This window comes from Mauremys mutica, chromosome 3, assembly GCF_020497125.1.
Source record: "Mauremys mutica isolate MM-2020 ecotype Southern chromosome 3, ASM2049712v1, whole genome shotgun sequence".
Taxonomy (NCBI): Eukaryota; Metazoa; Chordata; order Testudines; family Geoemydidae; genus Mauremys; species Mauremys mutica.
In genome coordinates, this window is record NC_059074.1 from 166,451,458 (window position 1) to 166,466,826 (window position 15,369).

Here is a 15,369-nt window from a genome sequence, read left to right on the forward strand (position 1 = left end):
TTTCATTTAAAAAGCATGTATATTTGCTGAATTATTTGATAATAAAATCCTGCAGTTAGGACAAGATGGATTTTTTTATTGCACACGTTAGCTGTTGGGATATAATGTAATTGCAAATTTTAAACATTTCTGGGTCTATTTCCAGAGAAATTTCTGAAGTTTGGGAAACAGTTTAAGTGCATTCTGCGTCGTCACTTCTATAACTTCTTCCACTGGGATTCCTTTAATTTTGGCAATATACTCTGCAGCAATGAAAATATTCTTTGGTTCATTTCTCACCTGCAATGTACAAAAACAGAATAAATTAAAGAATCTGAAATTACATTAGTGTCAGATTCAATTTATCTTCAGAACCAGTTGTTGCAAACGGTTTCAAATATACCACTGATAGGGCCTTATATGTAATTTCTATTATATTTGCTTATCCTCCACCAGCCTCCTCTCAATCTATTCCTGCAATTGACAAGAGTCTTCTCCTGTGTAGTTCCAGCCTTTGGGAACTGGCTCCCTGTATCACTCTGCCTTATCAATCTGCTATCTCTTTTCCAATTTCATCAGACAATGTCTTTCCTTCCTTGTCTCTGCCTATTCAATTTTTGCCCTCTGTTACTGTCCTCAGTAAGCTACATGTTTAGAAATGTAGAAATGGAGAAACCAACAATTTACCTGTTTTTCAGGACCTAGTGCAGGAGAATCGGTTTCTAAGCACATACATTCTAAGGGCAACTGTTTCACAAGCTTCTGCTTCTTAAAGGAAACAAGAAAGCTATTAAATGGCTCATTCACTCAAACTAGGAAAAAAAGCAGAGAGAAAGAGAAAGAGAAAGGTATGTTTCATGTTAAAGGCATGGCAGTAATACACGTGGGGATCTTGTAAATTTATTTTTGCTAATTGCACAATTAGGAAGTCGGAAAAATGGTCAAGAATACATGAACTACGTTTTAATAAAGTCTCCATAAAATACACGATGCCACCCCTAGTGAAGCACTCAGCCCATTATTATCTATTAAATCAAGTAATATTATTGCACATTTAAATAACAAACAACAAATAAAAACTACATTAGGGTTGCAAAGTAAAGCACTCAAAAGCTCAGATATATCAGAATCAAAGTTGCCTGTGCAACCCTAATTCATCCTCTTTGTGCATATGTCTTATGATACAATATTTAATTACATGCTCACATACTATTTTTTCTCCTCAAATCTTGTCCCACCTCCCATCCCCAGGGTTCTTGTCCCAATCTATTCCAGCATCGTAGTCTGGCTCTTGTCCCTTCTGCATTCAGATCAGGCAGTTGCTTCCTCCTCCAACTGCCTGGGCCCACCAGGGAGTTACTAGAGTATAGGACAGGCAAGCTCCCTGCTCTCATTTCAGGTGCCTAAACCCAGCACAGCCTGCAGCAATGCAGGGAAAGTCCGGCTTGGCCTGTGGCTGTCGTGTGCCCAATGTGGATGGGATCTTTGAAGAATATAGCTGCTAAAATTTAAAGTCTCTGCTGAGCATGTGCAAACTGCAGTTTTTTGTGGACATATAACTTCGCCAAATTGGAGTGGATTTTCACAGTAACAGCATAAGGCTCATTCCTGACACCCAAGTCTCCCCCTGCCAAATTCTGAGTCCCTACTCCAAAGCGAGGGAGCACTAGAGCTTTCCAAAGAAAAGGTCACCAGAAGTTTACATATTATAGGGTTTTTTAAAAAACAAAAACAAAACAGCCTAACAGAAAGTAATATTTTCTTTGTGATAAACTGAGGGTTACAGGCTGCAATCCCCAAATACTGAGATAGGACTAGTCCCTTTGAACTTTACCTGTTCACTTCTTATAATGGAAGGAGGAATGGAGAAGAAATATCCAGCTTTCACTCCTTCCATCGCCACAGATGGCCTCCCATCAAATGCATGGAGCAATACCCTTTCAGCACCTACAGAGAGCCAAACAAATTAGGAAGTAACTATATTGGTGGTAGGCCTATGATGTCACCTCGTAGTTCTAGAACCCTTGGTCTCGCTGTACTCTAGGATTACAGTGCTCTGGAGAGGAGCAGAGTCAGAACTGCTCCTGTGATGCCAGCACAGTTGCGATGCCAGCGCAGTTGGTGCTTACGGTGTCAGACAGCTAGGTTATAGATCAGGTAGAGGGGTGGGACGTGGAGAAGAAGAGCCTGTTACGAGAGGAGCCATGTTGGGAGATATGATTGGGATTGCAAGCAGAGACAGTTTGGGGAGGGAAGGAGGTAGATAGCACCATGGGAACAATTCTAATCTCCTTCTCTTGAAAGCATTACAGTCTGAGGAAAGCACAGTCGGACCAAGGAGTTTCTGTCAGGAGCTGACATCATCATTCTAACATAATAGAGACAGACAGAAATTATATTCACTTTCCTTCCTTTCTTATTTTTACGGGTTTCCCCCCATTAAGTAAGGCAAATCAGGCAATAATGAAGAGAGGAAAAAGAAGACCTATTAAATCACCGAGTCCATTCCCCTACCAGTGCAGGATACCATCCCTCAGGAGTGTGAGTATTTGATATTAAACTGATATAACACTTGATCTTAGTTCAAAACATAAGAGATACCAGAGCCTTAATTTTTTTATCAAACTATTTTATCAAACATGATTCCACTTCATGAGCTCCAAGACTTAAGCTATACAAGTATCATATCAGTTAACACTCTTTGAAATATTTAAAATGTCCACCTTTTAAAAATAAAAAAAAGTATAATTTCAAATGCCGACCTGGAGAGTGTGATATTCTGAACAGACGCTGAGCATGGATCTGTATCTGTCAGAAGGTGTATTTGAACTGACAAACTGCTAGTGGCTAAGGCAATCTGAACAGTTCCTCAAACAAACAGTAAATCCCATAAATTAAAATTACAGTACTTTGAGAAGGACCTCCATAACTGTGCCCATCCGGCTTTGTGTATGCAAACGGACATGCATGATAAGGAGATATGGTAAAACCAAAGAAAGGCTGCTGAAAAAAAATGAATTTTTAATAGCAAGAAGTGACCCAAAAAGTACCTTGTTCTTTTAGGAGGCTAATGGTTGGTCTTCCAGCTGAACGAGAATGGACGTTTCTAGTGAAGAAAAGAAAAACTAGTATTAGGAAATTAAGCAGAGATTTTTTTAAAATAATTAACTGATTTGACGGCAATTTTTATAGCACCATTCACCAAGAAAGATCCCCTAAGAACTTTACAAACATGTATAAAGAAATCACTTCAGCCATCATGAAAATACAGTAGCAACAGTCTAGGACAAGAAGAGAAGAAGACTACAGTATGCAACTGAAACTACAGGGGTTGTCCCAAGTAGGCACAATGTAACTACCATTTTGTAATTTGGCCAAGACAATGAAGTCAATATCCTCACTTTTCTAAGTGCTCTGGGCTCTTTAATAACTACAGATATGGAGGAATTTGATTTTAGATCTCTTCTGAAACACAATAACCTGTCAGTATAAACAAGACCTACAAAGGCAAATCCAGTCTTTTCGCTAATTGAATCTGTTTGGTCAAGACTTGTCTTTGCTCTTGCTTCTGTTCATCAGTGCTGGCAAATCTGGGAGTGAAATCTAGTCCAACCTACAGCACAAGAGGAGACATAAGAAAGTTTCATCAACCTGATTCCTTTACATACTAGTCTGCAGTTCAGTAAAGAAATATTTTTTCAATCCTGCCAGTCAATTTTAAATGTATACATTTGGGAAGGATTGCCATTAAAATGGGATCTATAGGAAATGGTCTGTTACCAGCTTAGATTCAACATTCAATTTATTTTCAACTCCAAAAGTGTTTGAGAGACCCAATAACTTTATCTAACATTTTAACCTATATATGACTTTTGCGCAGCTATAACCGTGGTTTAACAATGATTTCCAAACTAAAGCCCCATATCCAGAGTCCTCTAAATTCCAAGGGAAGTTTGAATTCAGATCTGAATCTGTAGCTCAAGCCCATTTCTAATGAAGTCGGCCAGCTATATAGTATTGGAATTAAATATTTTCAGTTCATTTTTAAGTTTGTGAAAGGTTCATAGCTGTACCAACCGAAGTCCTTGACTTATCTACAGAACAGGTGCAGTATACCAAATTTACCTATAATGACAGGTCAGTGTGACTCAACCCTGCACGGTTAGAGGGTAAACCAAAGGGCATCCAGGTGTAAGAGGATACTTCATACTTATTTAATTCTCTCTGCTAAGACTTCAGGCAAGATAGTCATTTGTTGTGGTGGTTTTGAGATATGACCATGTGTCCTGCACCAATCACCAGTCAATCAAGCCACTGTACAGCTATTCTCCTTCATGTCCTGTAATAAACTGCCATGTAGCATTAGCTGTGCTCTAATATTGCTCGGCTGCATTCCACCCTGAATTTCAGTGGCAATTCAAGTGAACACTATGAATTCCCTACCTATTACATTGTGTTTTGAGGGTCAATAAATTGACATTTTAGTTTTATGTCAATACATTCATACATACATGATTTCTGAAGCGCTGTGGAATCCACTGAGAGGAAGTAATAACAGCTTTACTAACATTAATTAAGCAAGCCTCAAACCACAATAGCATATAAAACCACACCACAGTTTAGGACAGGAAGTAAAGGAGAATCCCAGCCAAACGAAACTGCAGTGGGATCTTTAATGAACCAAAGTCGTCAGGACTTGGTTTTATATCTCATCCTAAAAACAGCACCTTCAGCAGCAGTGTCCCTGCACCATACCTCAGTTCAGTACTGAGTCAAAGGTAAGAGATCAGCAACTGAATCACGGACACGGCTTTCCATAGCCTCTAAATGGTCAGTGGAGATCTCCGATCCAAGTACTGACCCAGCCTGACCACACTTTGCTCTCAAGATCACCGCACAAGTTGGCATGGCTGCAGGTGAAAGGTAATATGTATATTTAAGATACTTCATACCAAGTCCATACTATTAACTAAATATAAAATAAAAAGTAGCTAATAGCTTTTAAAACCTCCTCCTTTTCATTCAACCTGTACTGTCAAGTTCCATTGGCACTTTCCCATTGGGTTGAAATCAAAACACTGAGTTATTCTTAGCAGGAAAGGGCAGCTGCAAGGAGTAGGATGGGTCAGGAAACTCTAAAAATGAAAAGTACAATTGAAAAAAATTGAGAGAAAAAGTGGGGAAACTGGAAAGATTGGGGGCAGGGGAGAAGGAAGATAAAAAAATGCTATTACTATATTTTTCTTCTTTTTTTTTTTCAGGCTATTCCCCTACTGCTGTGTGAATGGTAATTCCCATTGCCAATTTATTTATTTGAAGGGCATTAATAGCAGATTCATAGGTAGACAAAAAAAATTCTTGTTCAGATGAAAAATTAGTATTGCAAAGTAAGTAGCAGCTGGGGGGAAACAGGGGGAGGGAGACGACCGGGGAGATGCACCAGGGAAGTATATGAAGGAAAATATTTTCAGTGCTGGAATGACAGGTCAGGTTCTCCAGCTGCTCAGATTATTAGTATTACTTTTTGTTTATACAGAGCTGATGATGTGCTAAGTGCTTGTAACTCAGAGGACCTATGCTGGCAAAAAAAAAGAGGATTTAAACAAAACACAGAACTTTGACTTACCTCTCCGATTGCCAACAATCTATCTTTATAGAGTTCTATAAGAGGCAATGCAGCATCCAGGTCCTGCAAGAAGGAAAAAAAAAAGAAATTAAAGAGACAACCCTCTATCCTTGCAAAGCAAGAGCAGGATGAATTCAGTTCCACTGTGATGTAGAACCACTTAATCTGTTGTCTGTGTACCTTGAAACGTGCTCCTACAGTAGGTTAGGGAGAAAAGAGGACAGGCTGTCAGGTTTTAAGATCCTGCAAGGCCATTCTGCCTTAAAGCTTATTTTTTAGATGAGTGGAACATGTACCTCTTCAGGACAAGATCTATTAATATCCTGAACATGCCAGCTGTTAGTCTGAGTGCAAACAGTCACCAAATATGGTCAGGGCATGGACACAGATGTATACATCTCTCTTTAGTCTTCCACTCCCCATGGAAGTGGAGGGACAGCTAAATGTGCATGTTCATTATGTTGACTGTAAGCAGATCATCCGCTCCACTGTAGCCCTCTGTGAAACAGAGAGCCAAATTACTTCAGTAGCATTTTGCTTGAGTATTAACAGAATCAAAGATGAGTAAGGACCTCAGGATTTGATCCACAGTGTTTTCTGTATTATGGCAACATGTACAATATTGGTTGGATTTATTTTAAATGTTAAACGAGTCAATTCTGAATGCCTGCTGCTTGGCCCTATCTGGACATGTGGCAATTAAGAGTTTATTTATACCTTTAAAGTAACACTGCATTGTTCCTCTGGTGGAATACCTTGAACTGGATGAACTCCCAGACATGGCAAGACAAACCCTGGGTACCTAGAAATGAGAAATACATTAGAGTGGGAAACATCACAAAGCATGAAACATCATGACTATTGTAAAGAGCTAGAGAAAAAAAGTATTAACGAATCAATTAAGGCTACAGTACATTCCTTGTCATCCCAATAACCAGCAATCCACTTGAGCAGCAGCACATCTTATGCCTAGTACCAGAGAATAAAAGTCAAAGTACCTGGGTTCTATTCTTGCCTCTGACTGGACTTGCTCTCTGACACTGAGCAAGTCACAGCCAGGCTTTCAACAGTCCTCTCTGATTTTTGGATGTCCAATCTGACACATGTAGTGCCTGATTTTCTAAGGTGTTGATGACTCATAATTTACATAAATTTGGGTGCTGAGCACCTCTGAAAATCAGACCATGAGTGTTGGATACAAAGAAATTGAAGCAACTGAAATCAGTAGTGTCTGAAAATTGTAGCCTCAACATCTCTGTGTGCCAATTTCCCTCCCTCTGTAAGATGTGGGAAAATACCACAAGGGTGTTGTGAAGTTTAATTAAAGTTTATAAAGAACTTTGAGATCCTCAGTTAAAAGGAACTACAGAAATGAAAAGCATATTATTCTTTCATAAAAATACTGCTACCATTCAATTACAAGTTTAATCTTGTAACAAGTTTTGGAGATGCACTTTTTATGCATGTAGAAATCCAAATAAACAAGATAATACAAAATAAAGACACTAAAAGGAAACCTAATAAATACCAGCAGGATTCCAGCTTAAGATGCCTTTTTGTGCTTGAGTTTTTCGGGTTTTGTCACAACTCTAATACCAGTAAAGAGGAAAGAGCGCAGAAAGATTTTAGATATTGCAGAGAGCTCCCTACTCAAACACCCTACATTTGATTATGCACAGAAGAGTCAAATAGAAAAAATGCTTAGTACAATACTATTGACTCTGAGAGGCAGTGTAGCTAATGGTTAGTTCAGAAGACAGGAGTCTGGATTTCTAGATTCTATTCCCATTCTGCCCTGACTCACCATGTACCTTGGGCTACTCACTTAACTTCTCTGTTCCTCAATGTATCTGTTTGTAAAGTTGCATATCCTAGCTCTCTAACAAGAACCTTAATTCATGCTTGCAAAACCCTTAGGAATTTTTGGATGAAAGGCACTGGAAAAGTGAAAAATTATTATTATTGATTCACCAAGGTCTCATTTATCAATTATAAATTGATTATTATTTATTTGTATTGCAGTAGCACCTAGGAGCTCCAGTCACATACCACAACCCTACTGTGCTAGGCACAGTTCAAACACAGAACCAGAAGACAGTCCCCACCCAAAAGGAACTTACAGTCTAAGTAAAGCCTTGTTGCATCCCTTGAACAGCCCTTAATCCTCCTCTGTCCTTTGGGTACTGCCCATGCAACCTGTGTTTTCTTTTTATCCTTTTCCATAGTACATGCTTTCCTTGATGTTTTGAATCCCATGGCACTAATCTTATCAAACTGCACTGCAGTCATTTAAAAATAACTATTGTTTTAATCACATGCAAAGAAGACAACATCGTTGGAATAAACAATACCTTTCCGAAAGCTGGATAATTTTTTCAAATTCTCCTGAGTGTTCAGCAACTGCCACAAGGGCCAAAACTTTAGCCTGAAACAACAGGAAATAAAATTGCTGTAGCATGGAGGAACAAATGTAAACCCTAGGTTAACTTCCCAGCTTGACAGAACTTCCAGGCTCTCTCATAGTCTGCATTTAATTGATAAAAATTAGGTGGGGATATTTCATGTACAATAAACCCTTCTCTGAAAAGCCTAGTGCTGGGGTGGGATTTGGGAGAAAAGGTTTAAATTCCATGTGTTCCTAGCAACCAGCCCTGTGCCACCTCCTGGTACAAGTCCTGAAAAAAATAATCAGAATAGTTTTCAGAAATGTCCATGAATTCAGAATTTTTTTAAGACAACAGGGCATTTTTAAAGGATAGGGTAGGTTAGGTATTTAAGAGTCCAAAACAAATCAATGAGCCTTATGCTTTTTGGCACATCTAGTGTAGGTTAAACAGGAGGGACGTGACATCTCTGAGTTTTGGTAATGGGCTATGGAACATTTCAACTCTAGACCACTGTCTCAAATACAACTAGATGGAAGCAAAATCATGCCCGTAAAGTCGATGAAAAGACCCCAGTTTATGTCAATAAGAGCTAGGTCAGCAGTAAGTGAAAGTTTATTCTATCTGATGGCTTTCATTATGGTCTAGGTAATAGCCAAATGGACAAGTAAACCAACACATTTATTACTTATTTACAGCCTTGTGGCAATCTCAGCACCAAGGACTGAATAGCCATGGAAACTGAAGTACCCTATTGCTCCTAGAATTGGCAGCTCCAAAGTCAGGTTGAAAAATGAAAGCATCATACTACAGGGAAGTTTGCACGGTTGCTGCTCCTACCGTAACTCTTCTGTGATAAAGGATTTCAGTTTACTACACTAGCACTAAAGCAACCTGTACCAACATTTATATTAATGATATTAGAAAACCATTATTAAATGAAACACAATTTTGACTAATAAGAGAATGAAATAAGAAAAAATAGGTGAATTAGAAACCCTGCCCTCCTAATAAGGATTTTTCCATAGGATCCATGAACAAACAGAAATGACAGGTGATTTTCCTGTCCATACAACGGTAGCAAAAGCATCTTAACCATAAATAGTTCCTTTAAGAACCATATGCTACATACAGATTTATGGCTTCAGAAAAATATAATGTATTCAACCAGATTTGTCTTTCTCAAAATATAACCCCAACTACTTTGTCTGCAAAGCTTGATCCTGCAAGCTGCTTCACATGGAGAAACCACTGCACCTGCCCAGAGTCGGTTAACTTCACAGGGGCTGGGTACAAACTGGGTGGTCGTTTAAGGCAAGCTGGGCTCAGCCTTGTCTCTAACCAAATAACTATCCTCAAGATGAGTGTGATGGAGACTTAATAATGACTAACCTGAGCTGCAAGGAAGGAGGGGAACCAGAGAGAGGACTACTTAGATCTGGGAACTCAGTCTGGAGAGGAGGAAAAGGGATTTCCTTTCTGGGGAAGTCAAGCTGGAAAAGATCTACAGGAAGTAGATCAGGCTCCTGTGGGGGTGAGCAGAGGCCCTTGGATAGGGCCTGTAAAGAGTAGGGAGATTCCTGAGATGTGCTGGTGCTGCCAGAGTATCTAACACGGCAAGGCAGTGGGGGGAAGCCTGCTGAGATGTAACATAGGAGAAACTCTGTAGGGCCCAGGAATAGTGGCAAAAAGGCAGAGAACTTCAGTGTAGCCTAAGAGGTGCAAAGTATTATTAGTGAAAATATTTATATGGATTGAGTTGGACCTCTTGTTACCCCAAAAGGGGGATGAATTTTTCAGCGATCTAGAGAGGACCCAGCCAGACAGGCCCTGGGCGGGGCCAAGGAAGTGATCACCAGGAGGTGCTAGAGATGAAGACCCCAGTCTCCCATCATCCAGACATGAGGAGGAAACCTTGAAGTGAATACATGCAATTATAGGGCTCCATTCGGGCATGAGTTGGCCCACAAAGAATAGTAGAGAAGTCAGTGGGGCTCTATGGGGGTACAGTGGCCCGGCTGTGCAGAGCAGTTTGCAGGATCAGTCCCCAAGTCACTAAAGTTCCTGGACAAAGCACAGCCAGGGGAGGTTTTTACTTTATTCCTAACAGTCCCTAAGCCAGGCTGTTGTCTAGCTTGTCCTTGTCAGACAACACAGTCACTGTCACAGATAACTTGAGAGCTGTGATGTAAGCACACATCTGTAAATCAGAATCTCCCAAATTCTAATCTCAGTTCTAACACGGACTCCTATTGTGAAGATTACTTCATGTTTGTATAGAGTTTGAAAGTGCTGAATATTCAGACTTCATTAGGCTTCGTATAAATTCCACATTTAACTAAATTTTGTGTTGCAATCCTGTATTTTAAAGTATAAAACTTTGTGCCCAGCTAACAGGAAATGTGCAACGTTAGCAGAATTGAACTTTTTTCAGTATAAGGCCCAGATCCTGCAAACACACAAGTTCATGCATCACTTTAGAAATGGGGGTAGCCTGATTGACCTCAATGAGGCCATTCATATGCCTAAACTTAAGCATGTGTGTAAGTGTTGACAGGAGCAAGACCAATGTTTAGTAAATAGTAATACCCACCTTCTTTGCTTCTTCCAATACATCCTCAATATCCTGAAAGAGATTATAATGTTTTATTAGAAACCTGAATCAGAGAGGGGAACAAGACTTTTAAAATGACAAGTGTCTACTCTTGTAAGGGATCTGCAAATAGAGTGAGAGCTGAAGGGCTACAGTGGAAAAGTCACGGAGTGATGCCACAGGGCTGGAAAACACCCATCTGCGAGTGCAAACCTTCCACTTGAGGGAAAAGCAGTCCCTGAGCAGCCCCTCACACCCCAAAGCAAGGGCCCCGGGTGTAAAGCACTGGGGGTGGGGAGCAAGGTGGAAGGGGTGACCAGGGGGCAGGACAAGGGGGCTGATGAGGCAGGGTCCCAAAAGGGCACGAAGGGAAGGTGACCAAGAGGCTGGAGAGAGGGTCACTATGGGATGGGGGGTGCTGGTGAAGTGGGGAGGGGGGTGACCAGGGGGCAGGGTGGGGCATGGGGCGGGTGACGTAGGGGCGGGGGGGGGGTGCTGGTGGAGTGGGGAGGGGGTGACCAAAGGGCAGAGGCCGGTGGGGCACGGAGCGGGTGACGGAGGAGCGGGGGGGGCTCCCGATGAGGCGGGGGTGAGCAAGGGCCGCACCCGCTCAAAGTCCGGCGCCGCGAGGTGGCAGTGACAATCCACCGGCCCCGCGCTCCCCATCCCGAGCGCCCCAGGCCGGAACGGCCGAGTGGTGCCCGGTTTCCGCCTGGACACGTGAGCTGAGGCGCCGGTTGACGCTGGGCGCGGGCGGGTTCCGCTTCCGGCGGTTTGGAAAGCGGGAAATGGCGGCAAGCCCGGCCCGGCCAGGAGCGATGGAGGCGGCGAAGGGGCTGGAGCCGCCGCCCCCGCCCCTCCGGGAAACGCGCGTCCGCTGCTGCTCGAAGCGCTGGGTGGGCGAGGTGCTGGGGCTGTGCGCCCCCTACGTGCGGGCGCTGGCCGACGGGCAGCCCGGCGAGCTCGGGGCCGAGAGCCGGGAGCGGGCGCTGCGGGACGCGCTGTGGGTAAGACCCGCCGCGGGGCTGAACGGGAGGCGCCCGCTTGGGGGGGGCGGGGGCGGCCCCGACCCCGACCCCTGGCGTAGAGACTGGAGCCCCGCCCCGTCCTCCCGGGCAAAGCCAAGCGGCCGGCAGATGCCCCTGGGGAGGCCCAGGCCTCAGCCAGCCCCGAGGGCCACAGTCCCGCAGTTAAACGTCCACCTCAGTGCGAGCCGCCTCCGACCTGGGGGCTGGAGTTGGTGAGAGCAGCCATAGAAATGGAGCCCTGGAAGGGACCTCCAGCGACCGCCTAGTCCGGCCCCCTGCGCTGAGGCAGCCCCACATATACCCTAGAGCAGGGGTGGGCAAACTTTTTGGGGCGAGGGCCACGGGGCAGAGAGCTCTGCGTGCGCACATGGAGCCCTTTGCCGGCTGCTTCTGAGAGCATAGAGCATCCCGGACAGGTGTTGGGAGGTTTATAAGAACATGTTGGACAACGATGTGGATTCCACAACCTCCCTTGGAAGCCTGTTGCAGAGTTTAACTACCCTTATCATTAGAAAGTTTTTCCTACCATTTCATCTAAATCTTCCTTGCTGCAAATTACTTTTTGCTCTGCCTTGCGTGGCTCTGGATAACATCCTTTTTTCCTCATCCTCTTAAATAGGTTAATGAAGCAGAAAAAACATCCAGCTTTTTTATTTTTGTGGCTTTCATGTTCTGAAAAATGTCATAGATCAGGGGTTCTCAACCTTTTTCTTTCTGAGACACCCCCCCCCCCCGCAACATGCTATAAAAACTCCAGGGCCTGGGGGGGGGCAAGAGGGGACTCGGGGGTCTGGGCCACGGTGGGACCCTTGGGCATAGGCGTTGTTTGACTTCTATTTTGGGGAGGCAAGGGCTGGCAGGGCTTGGGCCAGCTTCACACAGTGAGGTCGGTAGAGGAAGCACCACCTCCACACCCTGACTCACCTCAGCAGGCGACCCACCTGTCTGGAGCCATGGCTACACTTGCAGATGTGCAGCGCTGGGAGTTACAGCTGTGTTCGTACAGCTGTGTAGGGAAAGCGCTGGTGTGTGGCCACACTGACAGCTACCAGCGCTGCAGTGTGGCCACATTTGCAGCGCTGTTGGGAGTGGTGCATTATGGGCAGCTATGCCAACGTTCAAGTGGCTGCAACATGCTTTTCAAAAGGGGGGTGCGGTGGAGTGTGACAGGGAGTGTGGGAGAGCGAGAGAGTGGATTTTTTTGAGCCAACACTGTGTGAGCTCCCTGCATTGCAAAGCCTGCCTTGCAAATTCTGTGTCAGCTCCCTGCCTTGCAAAATCTGACCATTTCCCCGACACCTCATTCACTCTTAAATGCAAACAGCCTGCAGACCAGATAAGCAGCTGCTCCGACGGGCTCCCTTTCCCCCTCCCCCCCCGTGCTGTTTCTCTCCTCAAGCAAACACTAGCTGTAGACATTCATCCTCCTGTCTGTCTCATTCACAGCAAACAGGAGCTGTGTTTGTTTTTTAGATAAGCAGCTCCGGGAGCCCGGAGTTCACAACAAAACAAAGAGAGGCATCATAACAAAACAAAGAGAGTAATTTAGTTAAAAATTCCGGAGGTCAGTTACAGCGTATTAAGATTAATCACTGTTTACACTTGCACTCCAGCGCTGCATCACCAGCGCTGCAATAGTTATACCCGAGGCAGAGCAGGAGTACAGCCAGCGCTGCAGCCAGGAAGATGCAGCGCTGTATGTGCCTTGCAAGTGTGGACGGTGACTAAGTTGCAGCGCTGTAAAGCCTCCACCAGCGCTGCAACTCTCCAGTGTAGCCAAGCCCTGGGGCTGTGTGCCGGTGGTTGCTTCCCGAGGGCTCTGCCGGCCCCAGAGCTGGCTTCCCGCCTGGGCAGCTCTGACCAGCTGCGTGAGCAGTCAGAGGGGGCTGGGAGCCAAGGAGCAGCTGCAACACTAGGCACCAGCAGCAGACGGGGGGAATGCCACAGCTGCCCACTCCATGGCACCACCAGCCAGAGGAGCAGCTTCCCCGCACTGCCTGGCTCTGGCTTCCCGTCTATGATCTGGCCAGAAGGTGGGGCTGGAGGGGAGCTGACAGAAAGGAGGAGCGGGGGGGAGAGCTGCATCCAGGACTGCCCCACTCTGGGTAAGGCACTACAGTTTCGGGGAGGGGGGAACACACTGGAGCCCTCTCAACTCTGCCCATGGGCTCAGGGCTTCTGCCTGCGTCAGGGCTTCAGCCCCGCTGCTCCTGGCCTCAGCGGAGGGGAAGGGCGAAGCTTGATGTTTCAGCTCCCTGCTGCTCCGACTTCAGGTGTGGGGAGAAGAGAGCTCGGGGTTTCAACCCCGTGCCGCTCCCAGCTTCAGCCCTGCAGGGGGTGCCCCCTGCTTCAGTGATGGGGCCCTGCTTCCCTTATGAAAGGGCTCATGGACCCCAGGTGAGAACCACTGTCATAGACCATAAAGAAGTGTCCAGTACCCAACTCCACAACAGAAGCAATATTCTTTAGAGGTGAGAATTTGTAATTGTCTCACATGGAAAAGAAAACCTGGCTTCATTGTTGAATTTGTATGGGTTCTTAATGAGCTGCTCCATACTGATCTTCTATGGCTTATTAATAACACTACATTAAAAGAAACATTAAGATAGCAAAGTCAAGTGCTCAGAAATTAGGTAATGCTAAATTAAGGTTGCCTGTGCCTCCCATCATACTTGCTTGGTCTGAGGCTAGCACCTGTTGACCATCTTTCCTCTCTCTGATTCAGCCCTCTTTGTGTAGACTTCTGCTCAGGCTTAAAAATTGGACCCAAGCCCTGCCAACCTGAACCCAAAAAGGTCAAATAGTTTTCTGACCTGACCCCAACCCTTCCCCTCCATATCCAAGTCAGCACTGTCACCACTGCCCACTTCTGCCTGTGGGGTCAGCACAGCGGTGTGCCCTGCTCCTGCTCTCCACCACTCCCTGCTGTGCAGCAGAACATGAGGGGTTGCAACTCCTTGGTATACTCACTCTGCAGCATACGCTGTGATGTGGCAGTGATGTGGCAGCAAGAGCAGGACATGCTGCTGCCGATGTACCAGCCCCACTGGCAGAAGGAAGAGAGCCAACCTGGCCTGAGTCCAAAAGGGTCTGTTTTTTTTCTTACCCAGCTAGACCCAGACCTGACACTTGTTGGGTCCTGTTGTAAGGCTCTAATCTTGTGTATACACATTATGATACAGTCTATCATACAAACATATACTAATTTTTCTATAGGACCCCATCTCATTCAGTGCATGGAATGGACTATGCTCTGGGAATGAATCAGGGTTGCATAATGAATGACACCTCATCCCCTATTTGTTGCAGAAATTGTAAGGTGTGTAGTGAATGTGGCAGAGGGCTGCAGGAAGAGAAAGGAGAGTCCTGTGAACCCCCTATGTCTGTCACGTAGTTCCTACATCCTGCAGGGCAAGACACTTAAACCAAACTTTTCACAGGTGGGCACTAATTTGTTGCTCCTCATTTTCTGGACACCCAACTTGAGACATCAAGAGTTGGATTTGAAGTAGTATCAAGCACTCAGAACTACCACTGAGATCAGTGGGAGTTCTGTTCTGACCATATAAAGTGCTATAAAAATTAGGTCCTAGGTTTCTCAGTTTGGGCACCCAAAATTAGTTGATCCTTTGGGCTTTAATTTCTGTACCTTAGACCGATATTTGTAAAAAGGGGATGATAACGCTGTGTTAAGATGTGTGTGAATAGCTAAATTACTATGGTGAGAGCACTATAGAAAAGCTCAGGAGGACGTTAATT

General features: G+C 44.7%; 2 protein-coding genes across 3 annotated transcripts in view; one reads left to right on the top strand and one right to left on the bottom strand.

The window, feature by feature from the left end:
• LOC123366747 (putative deoxyribonuclease TATDN3) lies at positions 1–11,353 on the bottom strand. 2 transcript variants are annotated; one of them, XM_045010425.1, is made up of 10 exons: positions 11,189–11,353; positions 10,583–10,615; positions 7,957–8,030; positions 6,323–6,407; positions 5,606–5,668; positions 3,483–3,592; positions 3,030–3,085; positions 1,814–1,926; positions 667–744; positions 1–279 (listed from the first exon to the last, which is right to left on the bottom strand). In XM_045010425.1, exons 1-10 carry the CDS (start codon positions 11,246–11,248, stop codon positions 136–138), a joined length of 816 nt encoding a protein of 271 aa, XP_044866360.1. In that variant the 5' UTR covers positions 11,249–11,353; the 3' UTR covers positions 1–135. The 2 variants fall into 2 exon arrangements, with proteins under 2 accessions (XP_044866360.1, XP_044866359.1); XM_045010424.1 differs by having other exon boundaries at positions 667–747.
• The window catches only part of NSL1 (NSL1 component of MIS12 kinetochore complex), a 19,610-nt gene continuing 15,532 nt past the window's right edge, over positions 11,292–15,369 (top strand). The window contains exon 1 of the mRNA XM_045010423.1: positions 11,292–11,589. Coding sequence (XP_044866358.1) covers positions 11,371–11,589 — 219 coding nt within the window. The 5' untranslated portion in view covers positions 11,292–11,370. The remainder of the gene's footprint in view (positions 11,590–15,369) is intronic.

Bases quoted from the DNA above. Each gene is read 5' to 3' on its own strand.
- LOC123366747 (XM_045010424.1), bottom strand. From the start codon at position 11,248: ATGGGGAGCGCGGGGCCGGTGGATTGTCACTGCCACCTCGCGGCGCCG. The intron at 1,927-3,029 runs GTACTTTTTGGG...GGCTCTCTGTAG, and splicing joins TAGCCTCCTAAAAGAACAAG to GTGCTGAAAGGGTATTGCTC. The intron at 748-1,813 runs GTAAAGTTCAAA...GTTTCCTTTAAG, and splicing joins CCATTATAAGAAGTGAACAG to AAGCAGAAGCTTGTGAAACA.